The 27163-nt window shown below is 33.1% G+C and overlaps 1 protein-coding gene across 1 annotated transcript in view; it reads right to left on the bottom strand.

Annotated features, from left to right (window-relative positions):
• Positions 1–25063, bottom strand: part of LOC134242793 (procathepsin L-like) — a 57981-nt gene extending 32918 nt beyond the window's left edge. Inside the window, exons 1-3 of the mRNA XM_062724926.1 lie at positions 24962–25063; positions 23024–23234; positions 1491–1633 (exon numbers count right to left, since the gene is read on the bottom strand). Coding sequence (XP_062580910.1) covers positions 1491–1633; positions 23024–23213 — 333 coding nt within the window. The 5' untranslated portion in view covers positions 23214–23234; positions 24962–25063. The remainder of the gene's footprint in view (positions 1–1490; positions 1634–23023; positions 23235–24961) is intronic.
• Between the last annotated feature and the right edge of the window lie 2100 nt (positions 25064–27163).

The following is a 27163-nucleotide window of genomic DNA, read 5'->3' as shown; positions in this document are numbered from 1 at the left end:
TATTCGCTTAGACATGTTACATTAGGAACAAACTACGAGGGTTGTCCCAAAAAGTCGTAGACAATTTTAATAACTTTTCTAAAACGCAACCAATACTGACCAAATTTTGCACAGACATAATGTATTAAATGTTCTTTAAAATTGTGAATTCTTAAATATATATCTTTCATATTTATTTGAAGACCGATATGGTCTGTCGGCGCACGACCAAATTCGCATATAACTATTACAGTGTATATTTGCTTTTATTTCTTTGGTACTATGTAAAAGATTTAACTAAAATTTAAATCACTGAAACCAGAATCAGAATCTTAATAATATGTCAAAAATTTCGTATAAATAGCATCAGAGACAGACGACTAGCGACATGATTTTCAAAGTGTTGTTCGACTAGAGATTGACGAAAATGATGTCATTGATCGCGTACCCGGCGCACGGAAATGTAATAAATAGTTTTTGGTATGTTTTATATTCATCAGAGACGGGGGAAAGAGTACAGAAAGGACACAAATTATTTTTTTTCTCTATATCGAAAAAAAAGTTATTGCATGTAAGAAGTAGAGTACTGTTTGTTAAACGCAGACATTTGGAAACGTTCTGGGTCACGAACGTCGTCAAACAAGGTGTATTCTCTGCTCTGCTGATTAAAATGTAAGGTAATTTTGACTAAAATTTGAGTCTGCATAGAAAAGGGTCGTATAGTTACCTGATGAGCATTTTCTATTTGCGACTATATCATGGTATTTAAGATTCTAGTTCTTTTTGAATCTCATATGCTGGATTAATGAATATTGTGTATAGAGATTTCAAAGGCCACGATGTAATTTATATTCTAATGACATGAATAAAAAAAATTAACTATGTTTTTTAAAACAAGATGTGTTTGTGAAACACTATGCGCCCGGCGGCAACAAATATTTTTAGCATATAGGTCGCAGTCAAGGTCACAAGGCCATTGATTTGGTGTCATTTGAAAGAACTAGATTAGGGAAGTATGCATACCAAATATGAAGTCTCTATCTCTTATTTTTCAAAAGTTATGGTGAATGTTCAAAAAAGCCATTTTTAGCATATAGGACACAGTCAAGTTCACAAGGTCATTGACCTTGGTGTCATTTGAAAGAGCTGAAATAGTGGAGTATGCATTCTAAATATGAAGTCCCTATCTTTTATGGTTCAAAAGTTATAGCAAAGGTTAAAGTTTGCAGCAAAAAAAAAATTTGGTACATAGGTCACAGTCAAGGTCACAAGGTCATTTACCTTGGTGTCGTTTGAAAGATCTTAATTAGTGGAGTATGCATATACCAAATATGAAGTTTCAACCATTCATGGTTCAAAAGTTATGGCGAAGGTTAAAGTTTGCAGACAAACAGACAGACAGACAGGACTAAAACAATATACGCCTCTGATCTTTCGACTCGGGCACATAAAAATAGGTACTGAAACTTTACTAATAGATATGCAAATAGCAAAATTTATATGTCTCTTACAAGGTCAAAAAATTGGTTGACTCTCTGGTAGTAAGATGTTTTCCCCATGTGATATAGTTTGTTATGTTCTTCGACTTTCTGAATATTTTCTCTGAAAATCTCAAAGCGATGGATCTCCTCTTCAACAGATTTGTAGGTTTTACCTGCAGCAAAGCAAATATTATTCAAAAGCAAAAAACAAAAACACTCCCCCACAACCCCCCCCCCCCCCCCCCAAAAAAAAAAGAATGTTCTTTTTTTATTCCAGAACATATCTACCTACCGCATACTTATGATGCCAAAGCTTGTTGGAAATCAGACCAAAATAATGTTACATATTTTGTAGATCGTTTATCAAGGTGCTTAAATATCAAAATGAAGCGTGTGCCATCTTGCATATGCTATGAATTTTATAGTGTTATTTTGTAATCTAATTTATTGTGTATTTCATTCTGTGCAAAGATGATCATTTTTTATAGAAACAAGCGTATATAATTAAAACAATGACATTAAAATTCATGTCCGAGCTTTGAGGGTGAGAGATGGAGGCCATTGCAAAATGTGGACCATTTTCATGCATTTAAAAAATACAAAGTAAAGCAACATGACGTTCAATCAAGTTGAAAGAATAAAAAATCAGTTTAATATTAAAAATATATCAGAGGTCTCAACCTCCCCTAGAGGGGTGGGCTGGGTGAAGATGTAAGCAAATTTGAATCTACACTAACCAAGGATGCTTCAATATTTCCTGTCGACTTATCTTTATACGATTTTTAGATTTTCCTTGTATGTTTTTCTATGTAAAGGTTTGATCTTTGAAGTATCACACTGGTCTCGCGTGACCTAGCATATTTTGATCAAACTTACATCTACACTATTCGTCGCGTGGATACTTCTTTATTAATACAACCATTCGTACTTTGCTCTTCTTAGTAAGAAAGGACTTCTAAAATTATTTGCTGCATTATAGTCCTATATATGGTGGCATATTTCTGCCCCTTGTGTGCAAGTTATTTTTCTATCAAATATGTCGACATGCAAGATAGATATGTTGACATGCAAGATAGCTATGTCAACATGCAACATAAATATGTTGACATGCAAGAAAATTGCAATCAAATAAAAATTATTAAAAATCTTAGAAAATCTCAAATATGGCCCACGTGTGACATCAAACATGCTAGATGCTACTTATTTATGTTAACATGCAAGATAAATATGTTGACATGCAACTTTGATATGTTAACATGCAACTTACTTATGTTGACATGCAACTTAGTTATGTCGACATGCAACTTACTTATGTCGACATGCAACTTACTTATGTTGACATGCAACTTATTCATGTCGACATGCGAGATAAATATGTTGACATGCAACTTATAAGTTGCATGTCGACATAAATATGTCGCATGTTTACATAGATAAGTTGCATGTCAACATATTCATCTTGCCTGTTAACATAAATAAGTTGCATGTCAACATAAATAAGTTGCATGTCGACATATTTATCTCGCATGTCAACATAACTAAGTTGCATGTCAACATAAATAATTTGCGTGTCAACATATTTATCTTGCATGTTAACATAAATAAGTAGCATCTAGCATGTTTGATGTCACATGTGGGCAATATTTGAGATTTTTGAAGACTTTTTATAATATATATTTGATTGCAATTTTCTTGCATGTCAACATAATTATGTTGCATGTTGACATAACTATCTTGCATGTCAACATATTTATCTTGCATGTCGACATATTTGATAGAAAAATAACTTGCACACAAGGGGCAGAAATATGCCACCATACCTATACATGTACAAAACTTTGACCTCTTATACATGTAAGGACCCCGTCCTGTCCCCGAAATTCTTATTAAAAGAATCTTGAATTAAAGCCTGAAGATGCTTCCAATAATATGATAATCATTCAGAGATGGATTTTGAAAATAAATCCTGTGTACTCATATTATGCATTGACCCCTTTAAAATATTTGAACAATCTTGAATCTCCAATACTTTACGTGACTGTAGTTCTATACTAATAACAACAAATCAACTACTCTTGAGGAGAATACTTCAAATTTCCCCCTACATATACCAATGTTTAATTCTGATGACATGTTATCGTCTTATTCTACCCCCATTGGTAATGATTTGATTGATTGATTGTATACTGTTTAACGTCCCTCTCCAGAATATTTCACTGATATGGAGACGTCACCATTGCCGGTGAAGGGCTACAAATTTAGGCCTTTGCTCGGCACTTGCGGCCTTTGAGCAGGGAGGGATCTTTATCGTGCCACACCTGCTGTGACAAGGGGCTTCGGTTTATACGGTCTCATCCGAAGGACAGCCCCATTTACGACAAGCAAAGGGGTACTGAGGACCAATTCTAACTCGGATCCCCACGGCGCGTAATGATTTGAACAAACTGAACATACGCTATGTAATAAAGCTTTCGTAAACACTGCTGTTTAAATGTATACAACAAGCAGCATTAACTTAAAGGAAGTATAAATATGTGATTATTTCATTTATGTATATTAATTCTGTGCTTTACATCCTGTATTTTGTATTTATGTTATCTGATAAGTCATATGACTTAAGGAATAAATAAACAACAAATGCGAATTTACTGGTTTCGGACACCTGCTACTTTTGGTTTACATCAATGAGGCAGTATTATGTATAGGTCAATTAGACGTTCAGACAAAGGAATCTGAAACATGTACATGTAAGGGTGTAATTATTAATGTTAAAAAGGTTTTTATGCAGTAGAGGTGCTTGTCGGTTGAACTCAAATAAGGAGCAACCCTTTTTACTGGACCTGTTAATAGTTACTGTAGCAGTTTACAAATTAACTCAAATTGCTTTAATTGTGTTTAAAGGGTATGATTGATTGATTGATTGTTATTGTTGTTTAACGCCAGATCGGCAGTATTTCAGCCATATTTCGGCGGAAAACTGGTATGAGTATATATCATATTTTGATACTTTTAATGATTTTATATGTTTATGTTTCACATGATGGAAACTTTTATGTAGTATAATCTTTTTGTGCTAACCGTGCAAATATTTTTTCTGAAACGTGCAACATTTGGCAGCTACATGTATAACACATTAAAGTAAAGACAAGATAAAAGTGTTTCTATTCAAATGCATAAAAATACGCATGATAATTGTACCATTATTTAGAGAAAGATTAAGTAAATTTTCTCATACATTACATTTTATACATGTAATAGCCAGCGCATTCCATGACATAACGTCATAATCCTTTACCACCGGAGGTAATAAAATACATCAATAAAACAGCTTCGGTTAAAAGGCATATCCAATTTTATTTAACAAAAATGATGTATAATGCAAAGAAGAATATGTTAAAAATTGACAAAATCGCTGCACAAATTCTACACACTCTCATTTGATCAGAATTTAAGGAAACCTACACAGAACTGTGCAATTTTCCCCGTTTCAACTCAAAACTTTACATATAGTAGCTAAATCATTAAACTGTCGATTTTTTTGCAGTACAAATTTACATGTTCACTACTTGGAAAACTTTGCTTCTAATTATGCATTTAAAAAATGAATAAATACTAGAGTATTCCCTTTTCCAGAAACTTTTGTTATAGTAAAGAACAAAGACGTCATAATAGGAAATATAAGGTGCACTGGCTATAACCTGCCGATGGTACCAAGTTTGTATAAGAGATTAGGTTTTAGCCCTCTTGTTATAAAAGGTAAAAACCTTATAAATTTCAATGAGATCATTTTACAGAAACGCCTGTATCTAGCCTTAACTCACTTGCAAATGCTACGTTTGTAAGGATCAACTCCATCCGCCGCCACCTTTGTGCAAACGCTCTAACCAAAGTGCCACCCTGGCGACAATCCAAAACGCAAAAAACTTTTAAAGATTGAGTCTTTAATTTGCTTATAACCTGCAAATTTCGGGAACACCCCATCCTCATGTGACCCCCCCCCCCTCCCCGAAATGGGAACTACTCACACCCCGCCTGTGACTAGGGAGACCGCCAGACCCCTCGCCTCACAAAAAATGACCTTAGTTACGGCCTTGGATAGCGCAACATGTTTAGTGCAAATTAAAACTGCTTGAATACACTCCCAATACAAATAAACCTCAGTATTGGAGCGTTGTTTCATAAATTAATCTTGTATCACATATTTTAAATGTATGAACCCCCCCCCCCTAAAAAAGAGAACTCGCTCAAAGTATAGTGTGTATATATATATATATATATATATATATATATATATATATATATATATATATATATATATATATATATATATATATATATATATATATATATATATATATATATATATATATATTTCAATTATTTCTTTAAAACAGTTCGCTTTTTTTTTTAGATTACATTGGTTATCAGCATTATAAATCATTAAAATATGTCACAAAATGTGTTAGTACAGGGTCATTGAAGCTCAAACCAATAATTCAGTTTTCATATATATCTATACATTCCACTTAAAACCTGCTATTCTGAACCTGTGCATACCCCTATCAACCTGAAACTTTAGAATTAATGAATTTTTATGTAGAAAAATTTAAATAAGAAGCCCATGAGTCACTTTGCTCATCCTGGGCACAATGATTAGGAAAGCGCTGAAAACAGATCAGTATTGAAAACTTTACAGGGGAGGGACGGGGATAAACTTAAAGAAGAAATTTCAATAAGACTTCATCTTTGCCTACATTTTTGCAGCGGACTGTTTGCAATTTTAAGGTTATATTTCAGATTTCAAACATTTATAGTTTTAAGTTTTATATTTGTTTCACGAAAAGAAGTTGCCATTGGAATTTTAAGCAATGGTTACTTACATGCACAGAGGCATTTTACCTAAATATCGTCGTGGTACGCAGTGCAACACGTACTTGAATAAGATTGATAGGTTTGCTAATGCATGCATGATGAGTTGTGGTTAATTCTCACAAAAAATTAAATGAACAATACACATTTATAACTTATGCAAAAACAATTAAGAAAAAGAAAATAAAAGAATATAACAATTAGGTATCTTCCTTGATTATATCTAACATAAAAGAAAAATATTAAATTTGACTAAAACATACGTGTCTCTATGAGGGACATAATAACCATTTTGACTTTTTCGACTGGAGTTGCATTCCAAGTGTGAAAAAAGAGGAAACTGTAACTCAGTGTTTTACATACGGAAATGTAACTGGGTCATTCTCAAATTTTGTCCAGATTCAATCAACAGAATTCAGAGAAAAAAAAAACCTGAGAACTAAATACTTTTAAGTTTTATGTTAGTAATGAAACATCAGTGATGCGTAAATAATGTTGAAACACTAATAATTATATCAACATTAACTATAAAATCTATTATAAGTACATGCATCCAACAATAAATGTCCATGGTGTTACTTACTTAGAAATCGCAATAAAATAATAATTTACGAAAAATTAAGGTTTCTAGAATCATAATCTAAACATTCTGATCAAAAATATTCTATCAAAACAAACTGAGGGTTCTTGAGAGAGAAATTTTGGATGACATGAAGCTTAAAGTTGTTGAAATTATGAAATTTGGTTATTCTTACATATATACCTTAAGCATATGTCATTTTACCTCAGCTTGAAACACTGGCTTTGCAAATATACTTCGTATTAGAGGACAGCAGGCTTGTGTAGCAAGTTTTGATAAAATTGTGGAAAGATTTAGAATATAAATTCAGAAAAAATGGTTGAGTAACACTAAGGACATTTTCATAACACAAAGGACATAAAAGTAACACAAAAGACGTTTTGTTCAAACCTTAAGAATAAATAATAAATTTGTTCCCCTTCCCCCGCAAAAAGCACAACAATGGCATTATCTAATAGATGTTAATGAAAGTATATGATTTTAAGAAAAAAAAATGCTTAGGATTTCATTTCTTTTTACATTTGGAGTCAGACTAGTAAAATGATTAAAAAGTAACAACATAGACATAATTGTTTAATTATAAAGATACATGAACATCAACAAAAAATAAAAATAAGTTGTGTATGAATAATGCAGGATTACTATCATAGGACCTAGAATCATTGATCGGTGCATGTACAAGTATTTGTATGTCCAAAAGGAAGTTGTAACACCAAAGACAAAAGATAACACAAAGGACATCTCATTTTATTTGTTTTGTTTTACATACAGCCTCCTTCCACACTGGGTTATCTCTTTAATACTTCCTACCTACAGGATGTGGAGGACGAATTATAACCAAAACATCACCAATGTTGTAATATTCATCTTTTACAGTTTTTGGTCAAATTTAGTTTTTTAATTTTCAGCACTGCTTTGATCATACATGAAGTTCTGATTGTCTCTTTCCCATTGTTTTAGCATTTTTATCTGGTTTCTTTTCCAGCGTCTCAGTGTTTTCAGTATTTTTATTCAATTTTTTTCCAGGAACTCTGGTTGCTCTGGTTTCTCTTCATATGTACTCTTTTGTCTGCCCTTCCTTTTTGATAAATTATTTGATTTTAAGTGTTGATAAGCTGCATAAAGAATATACCTTTGCCTAATGCCTATTTGTTGTTTGAAATAAATTTCAAGATATGCTGGGAAAGATAGAGATCCATATTAAGTACTGCCTCTACTATAATGTCAACTCTTACTTCAGCGCTCTGACTTCATTCCATAAGTTTTAATATACTTCTAAAGTGTAAGATTTACAAACAATTTCCAAGCTTTACGGGGAAAATCAATTAGACAAATCTGCATGAAGAGTATCTTCATCTACATTCAAACAAAAATTCATGATTGGTGACAGATGCATTGTTCCTCTGAAATATAATCTTTCGATATCGCTTTTGATAGTGATGATAAATTCGTAACTATTTCATCGTCGGACATACTCATTCCATGCTAGAATAGTCAGTGTTCTATATCTGACGTTACTTTGAAGGTGTCTGGATTCCTTTGATCTTTCACTTGTCTGTCTGTCTCTTTTTGCAGCTTTTGAAATGTTTCGCCCTTCCAATATCTTCATCGAGAGAACATAACATAGAATCAACAGCTAGTTTCAGAGTAAAAAATGTCATATATTATATAATCCTGGATTTTTATTTATTCCCTTTGTGTTTCTATACTTCACTGGAGTTACCACTTTAACCATCTCATTTTTAAGGACTTCATTATATTTTTTGTAACTCAAATTGTACCATCTCCCCACAATTGTTTTCTTCTATACATTGAACACAATTACGACTTCATACGTGATATTTTTATTTCATTTTTCTATCTTAAATGATTGTCGTGTCCCTCGTGTAACTGAATTTGTCTATAATGTTACCATAGTTAAGTATTATAGGGTTAAAAAGGGGTAAATGTATTTCATAAGAAATTTTGATATTTCAATTTACTCAAAATAAATAATTCTCTCTACTCTACCGCTGAAGCAAGAATAACTATACAAGAGTATATTAATAATGAAAATGTTTCATCATTTTGACGTCCATGGAGTTACCAAATTTGTCCTTTGTGTTACGCGTATCGTTTATTGAATTAATTTGTAGCATGTATAAAATATTATACGTAAAACATATGATCAGATGATACAAATATTATTGATATACTATTTTCGATAACCTTTACACATTATATTTTATTTTTAAATTGTAAATATTGAAGTTTCTGTACAGATTGTCCATAGAGTAATTAAATATGTCCTTGGAGTAACTTTTCCTACAGTAACAAAATGGACAGTAACGCCAGGGAATTACTACATCAAAAGTTATAAGTATAAAAGCAATGGCTGCATTAAAAAGATAGAGCACAGCTCGTACATCAGGTGTATTTCACTTCAAAGTCGCTCAATGCATCACAAACATTATATACGAGGGGTTATCAAAAAGTTCGTGGACTGAGCTTATTAAATTAGTACTATGTAGTCTGTCCTTTCAAAATTTACATGGAACATAAAACAACAAAAAATAAAGAAATGTTGAAAATTTTAGCCTATTACGTTCATTATTTGCCAAATTATTATAAAATAAAAACAACATTATATGATTACCCGGCGCTGTCCCCGTTTAGTTTCATGACGTCCGACAACGTCATTGTTTTTCAATGTCCACATCTGCTATCTCATACACTTTTTTAAATGAGATTTCCTGGAGGTGAGTAAGGACAAAGTCTTAAACAATGCCATGAATTCAATGAATATAATATTCCAAATGGATTTATACATTGGGAGAGATCCTCGCTTGATTGTGCCAGCATATTTTGCTCTTAGGAGCAAACTCCCAATTTTGCTACAACACATGACCAATGTCATTTTTTGACGTAATTGATTTTTCACACCTTGAATACAAATCGACATTAACTGTGCATCTCCTTTCTCTCTGAATCTATTTTGACATTAAAAGACAAGTACTCTGGATGCATATTATTACTCTGTAGCCAGTTTAAACATTTCTTAGGTCTATTCCAGATTTTTCAGGGGCAAAACTTTATAGAATGTTGGAAAAGGAAACCCCTCCCCCCTTTTGACGTCATTTTCAAGGCCTTATTTGATTGGACACATTATGTAAAATTTACGATAGAATTTCATAAAACTTCCAGAATGAAGTAAAAATTTCATATTTTGTGGAACAATTGTGTCCCAACAAATATCTGATTTAAGGGGATTTTTGGATGTCAAATGTTCATATCAAAAGAGTTTTTTCTCAGTTACACATAGGTCGCAAAAACGTCGCCTTCGAGATTGCGCCGCCTGGACATACCATTGCTTACAAAAACATTACTAATTTATTAAAAAATAAAATTGATGATTTATGGTTTATTCGTTAGAGAGAAAAGATGATGCTAACTAGATATTTTAAAATTCATTGATGTGCCTAAAGCAGTTTTAATTTTATGGCGCTATCCCACGAACTTTTTGATAACCCCTCGTATTAATTTATCTTCACATTATTTGAGTAACTCCAAGGACCTAAAAATAAATTACTCTCTCAACCAAACTCAACTGAAACCAAATATTGTGTCTACGGGGTGAAACACACATGTTTTGTGCCTCTTTTATATTTTGGCGGGTACAATATCTTTAGAAGGCGGCTGATGCTGAAGAGTTCCTTCAAGAAAAATAACTGTTACAGACAACTTTTATGTCTTGGTTACTCCAAGGACACGGCGAAAATCACACAGTTTTTTTTAAACGTTTATTGTTTAAAAAATTATATTCTTACTTTTTTCAGTCACCTTTTAGCATGTTTTTGAACAATGTTAAGTATTAACAATACATTAAAGGTATTTTATACTCCCAAATTATATTTACTGTCTCAGTAAGGAGGGTTGAAAATATACCCTCGGCGAAATCACAAGCAATTCTCTTTAATTTAACTCATGTTGAAGGATTTTTTCAGTATTTATATCTATTTTTAACCGTACTTTAAATGTGTTCTCTTAATTTTAGATCATTGTTAAGTTCAGGAGCACAAAAAAGTTTTTATTTTATTAAAATATTTGCCAGAAAACTTGTATCACTGAAATCTGGACATTTTTTGAGAATGACCCAACTCTTTCATGTAAATCAATGTAATATTTCCTTATTTTGATGATGAAGTTTAAATGTTGTTTATACATCATTTTCCTGTTCCCTTAATCCAGGCATTTAGAGCCAGATATTTTTTCCTTTCCATAATATGCATTTAAGTTTTTCCACCTAAGTTAAACAAATTTTCTTCGATATTTTTTACCTGAAGTATTTAGTTAAAAATATAGAACAACATTAGTGCAAAATTACAAGATCTTTTAATTGATAACTCGGAAAAGGACTGGCCCCTTAAACAGGGGAGCTAGTTAGACCGAACGTTTTCCCCCGATATTTCGAAAAGTATTGAAGAATTTCTAATACATCAAAGAAGCAATGTTGTTCATAGTAATTAACATTGTCGTCAAAATGTCTCGAATGACGTCACATCCGGAAAAATAGTTAGTAGTCAATAAATAAGGGGTCTAGTAAGGCCGAAAGTTTCTTACTGATATCTCATAAAGGAATGAGTAATTGCAAAGAGGCAAAGTTGCTGAAAATGACAAGTACATGTAACATCTAATGAGATTTGTCAAAAGGTTAGGTCAAAATACACTGGTACATCATGTGACGTTACTTCCGTCCAACAGGATGTTGTCGACAATTGGTATTTTCACAGATTTTGACATTGAATTGAATTACACATGTCACAGAGAATGTCCGAGCGGGATTCTTAACGAATATCGTCATCTGACCACAAACAGGAAGTAGCCAAAATTACTTAGTTCAACAGATATTAACATATAATCAAATGATTTATTTCACCTAGTATTCCAAGTCAAATTTCTGGCGCTTTGGGTCAATTCCAGTCAAAGTGGGTTTCATGGAAATGCCGGCGTGAAGAGTCGTAGTTCATAACCTCATGGATCTTCAAAAATTAAATTCATTTCTTAAATCGCTTTATGTCATGAAAATAAACATTGATTATAATGATATGAAATACTTAATACACATCAACAGCATTGTTTTGTCTTGATGCCTTCTTTTTTAGCGAATACATTTTTTTTTTATTTCCATTTACCAATCTAATAAGCAGTTCTGAGACCTACTCGTTGAGCTTTGCTCTAATTATTAATATTTGTTTTTTTTTATTCTTTCTCGAGAACGACTTTACCATTTTCATGAAACTAACAGGAAAAAAAAAATCTAGAAAAAGTTTTATATTTTGATGACGTCACTCCCGGTTCAGATATTTCCGCGAATTTGTGATTTTAGAGGGTCACATTGTCCGGTGTAACGACGAAAAGTGACCCCCGTAGAATATTGACCGGGGGTCATTTTTCTACGTAGAAATTTGACCCCCTGGTCAATATTCTACGTAGAAAAATGACCCCTTTTTTGGTAGAAATTATGGCCTTGGGGTCATTTTTCTCCGTGTGCATTGTAAAAAAAATGACCCCGTAGAATAATGACCCCTTGTCATTTTTTGATGCAAAAACAATCTTTTTGGTAGGAATATTCTTGTTAGACGAATGCATACGGGTAATATCGAGCAGCCTTTTGATATGAAGTGTTCATTTCTGGAAGTTTTGAAGCTTAAATAACGAAATCAAAGCTATACCGTTTTATCCCCATGAAAGGAAAACAATATCTATGAAATGTTCTAAGGCTTTTAGAGCAAAGATACGCGCATTTATAGATTTGTTTATTATATTTACACAATAGGTTGCCACAGTTGTCATTTTAATCATTTTAATTTAATTGTAAATCTCTTTTGTTTTACCCTGGATAAATAATTCGTAAAAGTCTAAATAATTTTTTTTTTCAAAAGTATAACGTTTTTGATCCCTTCTTTTAAAACTGGCGCGAAAAAGGGCGCTTGCTTAGAAAATTGTAAGTAATTAAAAAATTTTTTTATGAATAAAGTTTCAAACTTCTCATAATAATAGGGATGATAGGATAATTTGTAAAAATAAGTACTAGATTAAATTGCCTATGACCTACGATACCAGGGACACAAAAAGGTAGTAAGCTTAAAACATATATTAAAATGTCTTTTGTCGTTTGCTGGTGTCAACAGAACCTTAACGAAATGGGGTTGTAGCATACAAAATAAATATCTAAATAAAAGAGGAAGTGCTCGTCTTACCAAAATTTGGCACATATAATATCGTTTTCCCACTTTCTACATGTGTGTACATGAGATGATTTTAGGAATTTTTTACCAATAGAAAAAAAACAAATGTTGGATTATGAAAAAGTTGCCAGTTTACCTACCGTATAAGCAGAATTTTAGCGAGGATTTAATTTTGGCATTATTAGCGAGGATGCCAAGGTCGCTAAAATTGAAAATGGCTAAAAAACAATTGCGCTTTATTGCTAAATCTTCTTTTGTGAGCTTTTTTAAAATCGCTAAAATTACATCTCGCTAAAAATAAAATACCATATATGAGGAGAAATCTCTACATTTGCATCTCGCTAAAATTTCCACTTATATGTATTCAATTCATGCCCCCGTAAACCAAGTTTCGGGGTTATATAGTTTTTACCTGTCCGACAGACTGTCTGTTTGTCCGCAAAAACTTTAATCTTGCCCATCTTAATCTTGACTGGGTGGGACCATGACTTTCATATTTCATGATCACAGGTGTATTTTTGTGACGAGACCTTTCTTTGGGTACAACCAATTTTGACCTTGAAGTTTGACACACTTTTATGCAATAATTCCAAACTTTTAATTTGACCTAAAGTTTTGAACGATATGTGATAGGACTTTAGACATCGAAGTAATGACATGATACACTAAGATTTCATTTGTTTTTGCAAAGTTTGTGTCTAAGAAAATCTCAGATGAAATGGGATGTTACAGCAACCATTTGTCAGGTGTCTGTGGGCTAAAAAGTGTGGAAGTGTTTTTTTTTAAATGAATTTATAGACATCTGGGAAGGTTGACTTATTACTCACTCAGATGTAAATTTTTGGGGAATTTTTTAATTTATTATAAGGACGTTCTTGATGTGTATGGTATTTCCATATACACAAGAAAAAGTATAGTACCTTAATTAAATAAGGTAGTTAAAAAGTATGTATTTTAAAGCAGAATTCATACAGATATATTAAAGTTTAAATGTAAGAGCTAAAGGAATTGAGATAATTACTTAAATTACGTTGCTTTTCCTGTTGCTTTCCTTTTTTTTTTTGGATTTGTAAAAATTTTCAAAAATATGAATTCAAATGGTTAAAAGTTCTCATTTCGGAGGCCTCTCTACAAGTTCATGGTTATAAGAAACATGAAGGATATCGAGATAACGAATAGTATTCAATTTCAAAGTCCATAAAACAATAATAAATAGGAGCAGAGCAAACACGGACCTCATAACATTAGAGGTGGGATCAAGTGCCATGGAGGAGTGAGCATACCTTGCTGTCCGGTCACATCCGCCGTGTGCTCCTTGTCATAATCGGAAAATAACGGGAAAATCCGTCGTCATTTCAGTGTATAAATGATAGAATAACAATTGTTCCGAAAAACGTCAGTCAGCATTTGACTCAATGATAAATTGTATTTGCTGACCAGGTCATTGTATCGACCATAGAACTTTCGAGATGATCGATGACTAGTACTTTAACGAGACTGCTGATATTTTTGTTTCATCAACTCATTTGTCAATAATTTACCTCGTTTAAGAAATTGTTCATAGGTAGAACATGTTCTTGTGTGTCAAATGAATTGAAATTATATATAAACTCCATATGCAGATGATGAAGGTATATTGCTGCGTAAGTAAAGAAAGTTGACGATAGAAAAGTTAAAGTCATCACATTTATCATAGAGTTTGGTTGTTAGAGTACCATTAACGTCTTTTCAAGTAAAATATCCAAGTATGAAATAGACATGTCAGACTCAATGGTATCTTTTATCTCTAGCTCACCAGAATATATCGTGTCATTTTTGGAGCAAACTTTTGAATTATTAAAACATCCAATATACTAGTAATGATAAATTTATGCTCCTGAATGAATTAATATTAATAGTAATACTAATGGTTATCTAACTACCAAGCTATATGATAAAAGTGATGATTTTAACTTTTCTTTCGTCAACTTCATTTACTTATTCAGCAAAATACCTTCATCGCCTGCATACGGAGTATATATATCTCAGTTGATTCGATACACAAGAGCACGCTCTACGTATGAACAATTTCTAAAACGAGGAAAATTATTGACAAATGAGTTGATAAAACAAGAATATTAACAGTCTCGTTTAAAGTCATCATTTCGTAAGTTCTATGGTCGATACAATTACCTTGTCAGCAAATACAATTTATCACTGAGTCAAATGCTGACTGACGTTTTTCATACCTACTGGTTAGTCAATTTATTTATTTGTATACTGAATTTTCTCCGTTATTTCCTGATGATGACAAGGAGCACACGACAAGTGTGACCGGTCGGCAGGGGATGCTCACTCATCCATGGCACCTGATCCCACCTCTGATGTTTCGGGGGCCCGTGTTTGCTTTGCTCTTATTTCGTATTGTTTATGGACTTTGAGATTGAATACTGTTCGTTATCTCCATATCCTTCATTCAATGGGATTCTGCAAGCCAAAAAAATCCATACCAAATACACTGCTAATGTTGCTTCTATTAAGATATGCAATCAAATTTATGTTGGAAAGGAGTTAAGTACATTCCCCCTCTTTACATTTGAAAGTATAAAAAATATCAGGAGACACAGATATAAGGTTTTATTGTATTATTGTATTATTGTATAAAAAAGTAGGGGGTCAAATTATTATGGGGGTCATTTTTCAACGTTTGTGGAGTCGTAGAATTACTGGTCTGGAATGTTTTTCTACGGTCGAAAAACATGACCCTACTTGTCGTAGAATATTGACCCTTGGGTCATTTTTTCTATGTAGAAAAATGACCTCCGGGTCAATATTCTACGGGGGTCACTTTTCGTCGTTACACCGGCAGTTTTCAAATAAGTTTCACCTTTTCTTGCCTAGTAATAGACATTTCCAGCAATAAACGCCACGAGCTCGGACTTGTACTCTGTACTACGATATATAAGGGGCTGTATAAAAAGATTTTTTAAAGGGTTATAAAGCTATATACTAAGTATGGCGTATCTGAACTGAAAAAGTAAAACCCGAGATTAAACAAAGATTAAGATGATATTTTCCATCTAATTTCAAAATTAAATCATCGCTTTTGAACCCAAATATCATACACATATTTTTATAATTGTAGGTTAAATTCATTTAAACTATTTCGGAAATAAATCGGCTATTGTTTTAAATATCAGATTTCTATGTAACGCAATTGATTTAAATAAAATTATTGTGTTATTTACAAGAAAGTCTTATCTTAATATCTAGTAACAAAACGAAGAGAAAGATCATTTTAATTTTAGTTAGTCTGAACTTAAGATGAAAAATACGCCATATATGACTTTAAATGCCACATATTACGTTGCTTTATCTAGGATTGTTTTTTAGTTGTTTGTAAGTAAATCAATATTTTTACACGCCCCCTAAACATTTTGAAACAACTGTCAGAGTCAGTGTGCGAGTACGCTCTCGAGATTGCGAAATCTGGAAATGTCTAATAGAAATTAAATTTTCACTTATTTTTCATTATTTCCCCTCAAAAGAGGGCATGACCCTTCATGTGAACAACATTTATCTCTTTCATCCTATGCATCGTGGAGAGTTTGTTAGTAATTTGCCCAGTGGCTCTAGAGAAAATGTCCAAAAAGGGGAAAAGTTTATAGACAACACATGACACACGACAGGGAGAAAACAGACAGATGGATTTTAAAAACATTTCGAACAGAAAGCTTGAGTTTTATGCTCAGGTAAGTTGATACTTCTCACCTATTAATGTTGAAAAGAAAATAATGATATCCTTTAATGACTAAATGTTACATATATACCTGTTTCAATATGAAACTTGCAATTCAACAATCCATCACACGATGCCAGATAAACTGACTGAACCTTACAAAAATGTTGCTACATTTGAACTATTTTTAACACTGACTTTATTATACAATGTGTAAGGCATATCCTGTTTATATCTAAACAATGTGATAAAAAACTTTTTAAAAAATATTCTAAAGAAAAATTACCGGGCATATTTACAAAATATCTGTTTTGGGAAACATTCAAGTCATTACAAAGTGTACTCATACGAGGGGCGTTCAATAAATAATGTCATTGGGGCTCGGAAAGAAACAAAAAACGCTTTTCTATGTCTTAATGATTTAACTAAAATATTTCTCTTTGAATTAAAACGCATATCCGTTACATTTTCATTCAATTTCTAATTGTTTTTCGAACACATTTTTGAGTATGACCCTTTGTATACTGGGATATGACAGATCCTATGATTTGCTGTACTTGTTTTTTTGTTTCTGATAGATGTTTTTCTAAGTTTAGGAAATGAAACAAGTCAAAGGTTGAAAGATCTGGCAAATTATGTTGGTGTGACAAAACATTAACTCCTTTACTCTCCATGGCTCGTGGGATTGGACGCCGTCATGAAGACATTTAATGTAGTGAATACCTCATTCTGTTTCCTTCCTATCACAAACCTTTCAATTTGTTTGCAACAAAATAGGGTGTTTTCTAGACTCCTCCAGTAATTGAACTTCCACATCGAATATGAATTTAAACAACAAGACCGCTAATATTTAAGAAAATAGCATATAAATCTGTTTTATGCTCTTGCAATTCTTTGCTCCTCTTAGGCCTTTGCAGTTTTGTCAAGTGCATGCATCTTATTGTAAATTTGTTTTGAGGGCTTAAAGCAAAATGGATTCAAGTTTCATTATCTGTTAGAATTTCATATAAACGTGGATAAATACAATTTTGAATTTTTTAAAATAATTGTTTGGATATTCCTACACACTGTCGTTTTCACTCATTTTTCAAAATATAGGGTGACCTTTGAGTATAAAACCTTTTTACTATGAAATGTTTCTTTAAAACAGTATGAACTATCCCCAAAATGATTTTTATCAATTTTTCTATGTGTCTTAAAGTCAATAAAGCATAATCAGTGATAATTTGTTGAAATTTCGCAAATTTACATCGGTTGTTGTAAGTCATTGTTGCAAGGACGGTACCCATTTTTGATGCCCATTATAAAATTTTTGTTTATTGAAATCTACATCTTCACCTGTCTATAAAACATGCATTGGTTGCTGTAAATTTAATTTTACATATTTCAGTTAATATGTTTTTGGGATATTAACAAGGTTTACAGCTGCTTTAATGAAGCGTTTAATTTTACTCTAGTTAACTGATTCTTGACCATTCATTTTTAATGCAGTGTCTCGAATAGCCCTTGTTTTCCAGCTTCCTACGATGAAATAATGCGATGAAAAGTGGTCAACCAACCTGTTATCAATTCATTTAAGATTCAATAATGATAGAAACTCAAGCTGTATGTCATATGACTACTATGTTGTATGAAATCGAGCTATTGACATTATTTATTGAACGTCCCTCGTAAAAGCAGAATGCAGATTAGAATTAAACAATGAAATATATGAAGATAACTAACAGTATTCAAGATAAAAAGTCCATAAAATAATACAAAACACGGACCTCCAAAACATTAGAAGTGGGATGAGGTGCCATGAAGGATAAAGCATCCCTTGCCGACCGGTCACACCTGCCGTTTGGTCCTTGTCATTTTTGGAAATTAATGGAAAAATCCGTCGTCAATTCAGTGTATAAATAATGGATTAACAATTAGTATGAAAAACGTCGTTCAGCATTCTACTCAATGATAAATTGTATTTGCTGACAAGGTCATTGTATCGACCATTGAACAAAATGATGACTTTCAACGAGACTGCTGATACTCATGTTTCATCAACTTGTTTGTCAAAAATTAACCTCGTTATATGTAGAGTATGCTCTTGGGTTTCGAATAAACTGAGAGATATAAACTCCATATGCAGGTGATGAAGGTATATTGCTGGGAAATTGACGATAGAAAAAGTTAGTCATCACGTTTATTTGTTGCTAGATTACCATTAACGCCTTTTTCAATTCAAATGTCAAAGTAAGAAACATGTGTCAGATTCTGTGGTATCTTTAATCTCAAGCTCACCAGGATATTTCGTATCGACATAGGAATGGAAATTACGTGTATCATTGTTAATTGACAATGCGTCGTCGATATATCTAAATGTCGAGTTGAACGCCACAGCAAGTGTTTTCTTCTTTTCACGCATAAGATTTTGCATAAATTCTTCTTCATATGAATACAGAAATAGGTCTGCTAATAACGGAGCGCAATTTGTACCCATGGGAATTCCAATAGATTGTTGGAAGACCTGGTCTCCAAAAACCACAAAGATATTGTCAATCAGAATCTCAAACATCTTTTTATGTCAACTTCAGAGTACTTAAAGAGTGTTTACAATCAGAATTTTTTTAACAAATATTATTTTACAAATGATAAATGCAAATGACAATCTAATGCAATCAATCACAAACAGGTGATAGTTCTTCATCAATTTTTGTTAATTTACCCATTGTTGGTTTTTTAGGGAAAGAATTAATTATATGCGTTATTTAAATAATTAAAGAATTACAATGTCCAATGGCGAATCAAGAAATATTCGAATTCTAACATATCAAACAAATGAAAATTCATCACCCATAATAATAATTAAAAAATAGATTCTGTCATGAGACAGTAATACCATCACTAAAGTGTTTGCCTCTAAATACACACTCCTTTATATTGCGCTTTCCAAGGAAAACATCAAAATACAATTCTGTAATTAACATAAAATTTTCAGGTGACCATGTGATCTATGAGTCTCTTATACATGTATTTTGAATACTTAATTCATCACCAGACTGAAATAACAGAATTTTATGATGTAAATTAGATTCTGATAAATATTTTGCCCATAATTGGAACTTTTTTTAATTTACTTTCTCAACTACATAGAATATTATTTTCGTACAAAGCGTTTTTGATGAATTTATCAAAATGTGCAAACTGTTTTTTCGTATTTGGTAATGCAAAAAAACAACATTGAAAATAAAACCCAATCAATTTGTCAATGCCCCCCCCCCACACACACACACATAAACACACACACAAACACACACACAAACGTTTTTTTTTTAGGCCTAGATGGTAAAGTTATGTTAAAACATCGTTTATTATCAATGATAGTTGAAAATTTGTTCTTGTACCATACATCTTTACGTGTGAACTCCTTTTTGAAAATGTCTGCATCACATTGGGTTTGCGTCACCCATTATCATATTTTTAGATATCACCACTCGGCACACCTCGGCCGATTTGCACTTCATCTAATGAAAGTGACGGAATCAGCAAATGTTTGCCGAATGAGATAGCACATGCTGATGGTGTATCAGTTAAAATCATTTTGTGTTTTAGTTGGATTATATTTCATGAAGTTTAAAGGACCTGAGTATGACAGTCGGTAAGTACAAGTTTTACTGTAGAATGAAATAACCCGAATGGAAATGGTTAGGTTGAAGTTCAGAAAGGGTCAAAGATCATCCCATGCTACAGTAGATGAATTTCACATTGTGAAGTTATCTCCCGTTGTCGACGTGACATTCTGATTTTTTTTCGGGAGGGGGGGGGGGCACACCTCAGTCTAAAAAAAATCCAGCTCAGAATATCCCGAGAAGCAAATAAAAAAACAAAATAAAAACAATGATGATGGGATTTATGTTTTTTTTTTTGGGGGGGGGATATCCTAAGTCATATTTATTTGCTTCAGTGTACAGTCCTATTTAAATAACTTTGCAAATTCCAGAGGGGGGGGATCTCCCTAGTCACTCCCTGTACCTGAAATAATAAATGATCTTGTGATTCCAAAGTAGTAGATTTTTTTACCATTTGACTCGAATATTACATCTTGTAAATATGTGTTTTTATTATGCCTGTTTCAGCTAAGTTGGGCTATACACATGGCTTCCACATTTCATAGGTATTAAAATTCCTTGTGACAAGACCTTTAATTTGGGTGCCAACAATTTTTACCTTTTAATCTCTTGACCTTGGAGTTTGACCCAATTTTACAAGAAAAATATCAAACTTTAAACTTGGTGCTAGGGCTTTCATGCTTAAAATATGTATTGTGAACTTTCAACAGGTATAAATATTTTTGACCTTGACTCTAGAGTTTGATCGACTTTAAAAAAAAACTTAAACCCTTGCAATAATTTTTAAACAGGAAGTTATTGGGATTTCTCTCTTATTTCACATGTTAATATTCCTTGAGGCAAGACTTCATTTTTGATAACAACGATTTTGACCCTTTGACCTTGGAAGTTGACTTTCGCTAAAAGCTGCCATACGGGGCATCACAAACACATATTGTCTTTGTTATTTTTAAGGGGTGGTGCCTCCATAGAAGTGAAAAAATCCCAATAGAGATGTTTTCACAACAAACAAATTACTAAAAAAACACAGTATACTCGTACATGTACATGTTTTATATTCAACAGATATACTTCTGGTCATATCTCTTAAGTTCTCCCTTGAGTCAGAAATGATGATATAAATATTTTCAAAATAATTATTATTAAAGTTGAAAAGGTTAATAGTGTATATTAAAATTGACTAAGCTCTGCGGTTGAATTAGTTATACCAGTTTAGCTTTATTTTGCTACTCAAAGCACCTTGATTAACTATTTTCAATCATATACTTTTATCTGAAATGTGCAGTTTTTTTTCAACATGGATACATGTCATACATTTTCAGCTTCTCAAAAGAATGCATGAAAAAACAGCTTTTCAGAAAATGTAACCCTTTCCAAATACTTGTGAATCATAGGTTTTTATTTAGCTCCTTTAGCTTTCCTGGTATCTGAGTAAAATAAAAGAGGAGTTTAGGGAAGATAGGGCTTTTTGCATAAATCATTTTCTGACCTCCATTTGACCCCCCGGGGCAAAATCAAAATACCGAAACATTACTGCACATCTATATGACACCACCAACCATCGCCCAAAAGATGAATAGGCTACTGAGTAAAATATAGGAGGAGTTCAGCAAAGACGGGGCTATTTGCATAAAAAATCTCATTGTTCGACCCCCATTTGCCCCCCCTCCCCCAGAAATCAAAATTCTAAGACCTTACTGCACACCTACATGACAACCACAAACCATCGCCCAAAAGATGGTCAGACTACTGAGTAAAAAGTAGGAGGAGTTCAGTGAAGACTTTTTGCATAAAAAACATAATTTTTCGACACTCATTTGACCCTCCGGGGCAAAATCGAAATTCTGAAACCTTACTGCACATCTACATGACACCACCAACCATATCCTAAAAGATGATCAGGCTACTGAGTAAGGCTACTTTGTAGGAGGAGATCAAGGAAGACATGGCTTTTTGCATAAAAATGTCCTATTTGACCCCCATTTGACCCCCGGGGTAAAATCAAAATTCCGAAACTTTAAAACACATCTACATGACACCACCAACCATCGCCCAAAAGATGATTAGGCTAGTGAGTAAAATGTAGGAGGAGTTCATGCATAAAAAACCTCATTTTTCGTCCCCCATTTGACACCCAGGGGAAAAATTAAAATTCCAAAACCTTACTGCACATCTACATGACACCACCAACCATCGCCAAAAAGATGAATAGGCTACTGAGTAAAATGTAGGAGGAGTTCATGGAAGACGGGGCTTTTTGCATGAAAAACGTCATTTTTCGACCCTTATTTGATCCCCCGGGGCAAAATCAAAATTCCGAAACCTGAATGCACATTTACATGACACCACCAACTATCTCCCAAAAGATGATTAGGCTACTGTGTAAAATGTAGAAGGAAGAAAAGTGTGACAGACGGACGGACGAACATGAGTAACAACAATATACCTGAACTTTCTTTAGAAAATGCAGGTATAAAGACAGTTTTCATCTTTCAGTAAAATAAATATTCATTTAAAATAACAATCCTTGTTGACATTATCATATATATACGTTGACATACCGTGCAAGAACTTGAATTCCTTCCATGCCTGTTCATATGGTTGGTAGTTAATCCCTGCCTTTGTTTTTAGAATCTGTACCTGTTTTGGTTGTTTCTGTGTCTCCTCAATATCGAACCACTGGACATCGTTGTCCTGGGCAGAAGAACCTCCCACCACAGCCAGAAAGTAAATAATCCAGAAACCGTTCATTTTCTCCCGAGTCTGAGACACCTACATGTAAAAGAAATTTAGATATGAACAAATGAAATTCATTTTGATGTACGCAGGTTTGTTAAGGCAGCACACGGATCAGAATTCGGCAAATTAACACTTTTTTAATAATCTGTAATACTCATCAATCGAAAAAGTCATGGATAAAACTTTTGCTATCATTTTGCATTCTATAGACTTCAATTGGACTTAAACTACAGGAAGCAATACACCACGACGTCACCACGTGACGTCTATAATTAGAAAAAATGCCTTTATCAAGAAATGAAAAGTTCAACACTACCCCTGGAATAATTAATTTTAATTTGTAATAATAGTTATGTAAAAAAAAAAATTCTGTACCATGAAAAGTGCTGCTAGAATCCTACTGTCCTATCACAGAATTTATAATCATTCAACACTTTCGGACGAAACCTTCCCAAAACTTTTATATTTTGTTCATAAGATCGAAAAAATGCATTAATTCCCGTTAACTATATGATTCTAGCAGCACTTTCAAAAAAACTATAGAATAAGAACTTTGGATAGAAAAAAAATTAGGTTTCAAAGTATGCGGGATAGTGTTGAACTTTTGCATCTTTTTGGTTATGAACGACAGAGAAAAAAGGCCGATCGGCAAGTAAACAAACTGTCTGCTTTTATTGTACGAAGATATTGTAAAATTATATTTGCATACCTTATTTATAAGCTTTATTCCCATATGAATCACAGATTATATTTATTCTAAATGCTTTTAAACTCCGATTTGTTGTGTTTGTTTACAGGAATTCTCGTTACGTTTCACTTTCATTCTGCTAAGACTGATCAACAGTTATGACGTCACGGGTTTGGTATTTAGCCCCTTGGTAAACACAGAACCAGAAACGACAAAAGTCTGTTTATATTATGCCTCTGCATATTTTGATTAATTTTTACGAACTCAAATCAATCTTAAAAATCGATTTTAAGAAATTTTAATCTATAAAGATCATGTCATATAGCTTTTATGACGTCATCTGTCCGATTTGGATCGTCATTTTTTTTGTATCGATTGTTGATTGTGGGGCAGCCCTGTGGTAACCCCAGCAAATTGATCACTGGGGCCAGAAGCGCCATATCTAACAAGCAAAATAACATCCATATTGTTTGTTTGATTAATAGGGAATCTGAAATAACAACGGGATACTTGTCCTATATTACATAAATCCCTCAACCATGATAACTTTCCCCGTTCTCTCTCTCTCTCTCTCTTTAGTTAAATAATTTATTTGGTTTTGGTTTTTTTGCCGTATTTCAATGCTACTTATCGAACCGAAAAGCAGATTTATATTATAAATTTACGATAAATACCTTTCAACTGAAATATAAATTTAGTTTTGGGCACCATGTTATACAATGTAAGTATAAACTTTGATGCAGACGATTCGTTTTTTATGAATCAATGTGAAATTATTTCATTGAAAATGCTAAGAAAATTATGCATATTCTGAAATTATGTTTATGTCACAAAAATACAATTTAATACCTTAGAAGCGAAGCTATTTAGTAAACTCCCCGAGACTAATATCCCAATTACTATCACAATATACCATTTGAATCCATCGAATTCAAATAATTTAATAGATCTGCTTCAAAGGATCAGATATTTAATTTTCATGATTAGGTTTTAAGTATGTCAATCAATAGAATAATACCTAAAAAAGATATATATTCAAATATATGATAAAGTAAACTTTTACAACACTTACCAGGATTTACTTTCTGTGTCCCAGTTATGATATATTCCAACGACAAGCAAAATAGCCTCAAAATTGCTGGAAAATCGTTTTAAATGTCAGCACACCCGAGACATAGTTCGACGAACAATGCATGCACATTACGCAAGAATGCGTTTTAAAAGAAAGCCAAGGATACCACTCCGTAAAATTCAAATTTGAAGGATCAAATCACAGCCTACCTGTGCACTTGTGATTGTTACTTCAGTAGGATTTTAACAATGTTGAAACTTTAGATCAGAAGGGTTAATATAAAAAACGGGAAGAAATGTAATATAATACTATATAAAATGCTATTCATCTTAGCCCTTACATTTTTGGCCGGTACATAGGGAAAGGCTTGCCTTATAAGTCTAAATCCTCACGTTTTGCAGGAAGTTCGGCTCTCGTGTCCACATGCAAAGGCAAGACTTAAAGATTAAACATAGGTAATCAGAGATTACAGAGCTCACCGCAACGAATGTTGTCTTTAAGTAAGGCAAATTAGGTCACAAAATTAACCAAAAAAAAGTTTACATCCAAAATGCAAAATTTATGCAATTTTGATTTTGATACTTTGGAATAGACCTATATAAAAACTTCAAACTAGTTCTTCATCTTGAAAACGAAATTAAAATCCAGCATCTGAAGCAAGTTTGAGAGTTTTCATCCCTTGATGCATCATTTGTGCAGGTTTGGTTTATATAAGCCTTATGGTTTCTTGTTGATAAGCCTGCATCCATAACTTTTACGAGGTCCATTATCTAGAAAAAGTATGTCGAATTCAGCATCTGAAGCAAGTCCATTAGTGTGAATCCTAAGATGTGTCATCCATGCAAGTTTGCTCAAAATAGAGCTCAAAGTTACTTGGAAATTAAATCTGTATAAACACTAACCTTTTTACTAATCCGGAAAATGTAAGTCAGATTCAGCTTCCGAAGCCAGCCTAGTAGAAAGCACCCTTAGATGTACAATCCATGCAAGTTTGGTCATTATATGACTCAAAGTTACTTGGAAATAAATCCTGCACCATAAACTTCAACCTGTTCACTCGTCCAGAAAAAGTAGGTCAGATTCAGCATCCGAAGCAAGTCTGGTAGTATGCATCCTAAGATGTACCATCCATGCAAGTTAAGTCATTATAGGGTTTATAGTTACTTGGAAATAAAACCTGCACCAAAAACTCTAACATGTTCACTCAACCAGAAAATGTAGGTCAGATTCAGCATCCGAAGCAAGTCTCGTAGTATGCATCCTAAGATGTACCATCCATGCCAGTTTAGTCATTATAGGGTTCATAGCTACTTGGAAATGAAACCTGCACCAAAAACTTTAACATGTTCACTCAACCAGAAAATGTATGTCAGATTAAGCATCCGAAGCAAGTCTGGTAGTATGCATCCTAAGATGTACCATCCATGCAAGTTTGGTCATTATATGTCTCAAAGTAATTAACTTTGAGATGAAACCTGCACCAAAAACTTTAACCTGTTCACTTAACCGGAATATGTAGGTCAGATTCAGCATCCGAAGCAAGTCTGGTAGTATGCATTCTAAGATGTACTTTCCATGCAAGTTTGGTCATTATAGTGCTCATAGTTACTTGGAAATTGAGACCTGCACTGAAAACATAAACCTGTTCACTCATGCAGAAAATGTAGGTCAGATTCAGCATCCGAAGCAAGTCTGGTAGTGTTCATCCTAACAGGTACTATCCATGCAAGTTTGGTCAACATAGAACTTATGGTTACTCGGAAATGAGATCTACACCATGAGACCTACACGAAAATCTGCACCAAACATGTTAACCTGCTCGAAAAACATTGACCTGGTCATTCCTTTGCTAAAATTGCAGCATCTGAAACTTTGACTGGTACAATGAAACACACTAGAAACATCTTCCATGCATGTCTAATCAATATAGGACATAGAAGTACTTAAAAAGAAAACTGCTTCAAAAACTTAACTTTAACCCGGGACGCCGACGTCGACACCGACGCCGACGCCGAGGGTATTACATAAGTTCCCCCAACTTCGTTGAGGTGAGCTAAAAACGACATAGAGATAACTAAATGATACCCCACCCTCCCATATGAATATAATGACAGTGTCCATTTTTGCTATGGGAAAACCAAAATTTTTGTCGGATAAAAACGTAAAGTAAGCAGAGCAAAATTGCACTATGTTATAAAAATT

The sequence above is a fragment of the Saccostrea cucullata genome, unplaced genomic scaffold (genome assembly GCF_032062105.1).
Source record: "Saccostrea cucullata isolate Sc308-1 unplaced genomic scaffold, CSIRO_AGI_Scuc_v1 ctg2533, whole genome shotgun sequence".
In the NCBI taxonomy this organism is placed as follows: domain Eukaryota; kingdom Metazoa; phylum Mollusca; class Bivalvia; order Ostreida; family Ostreidae; genus Saccostrea; species Saccostrea cuccullata.
Note: the sequence above shows the minus strand (reverse complement) of the source record. Positions and strands in the feature narration are given on the sequence as shown.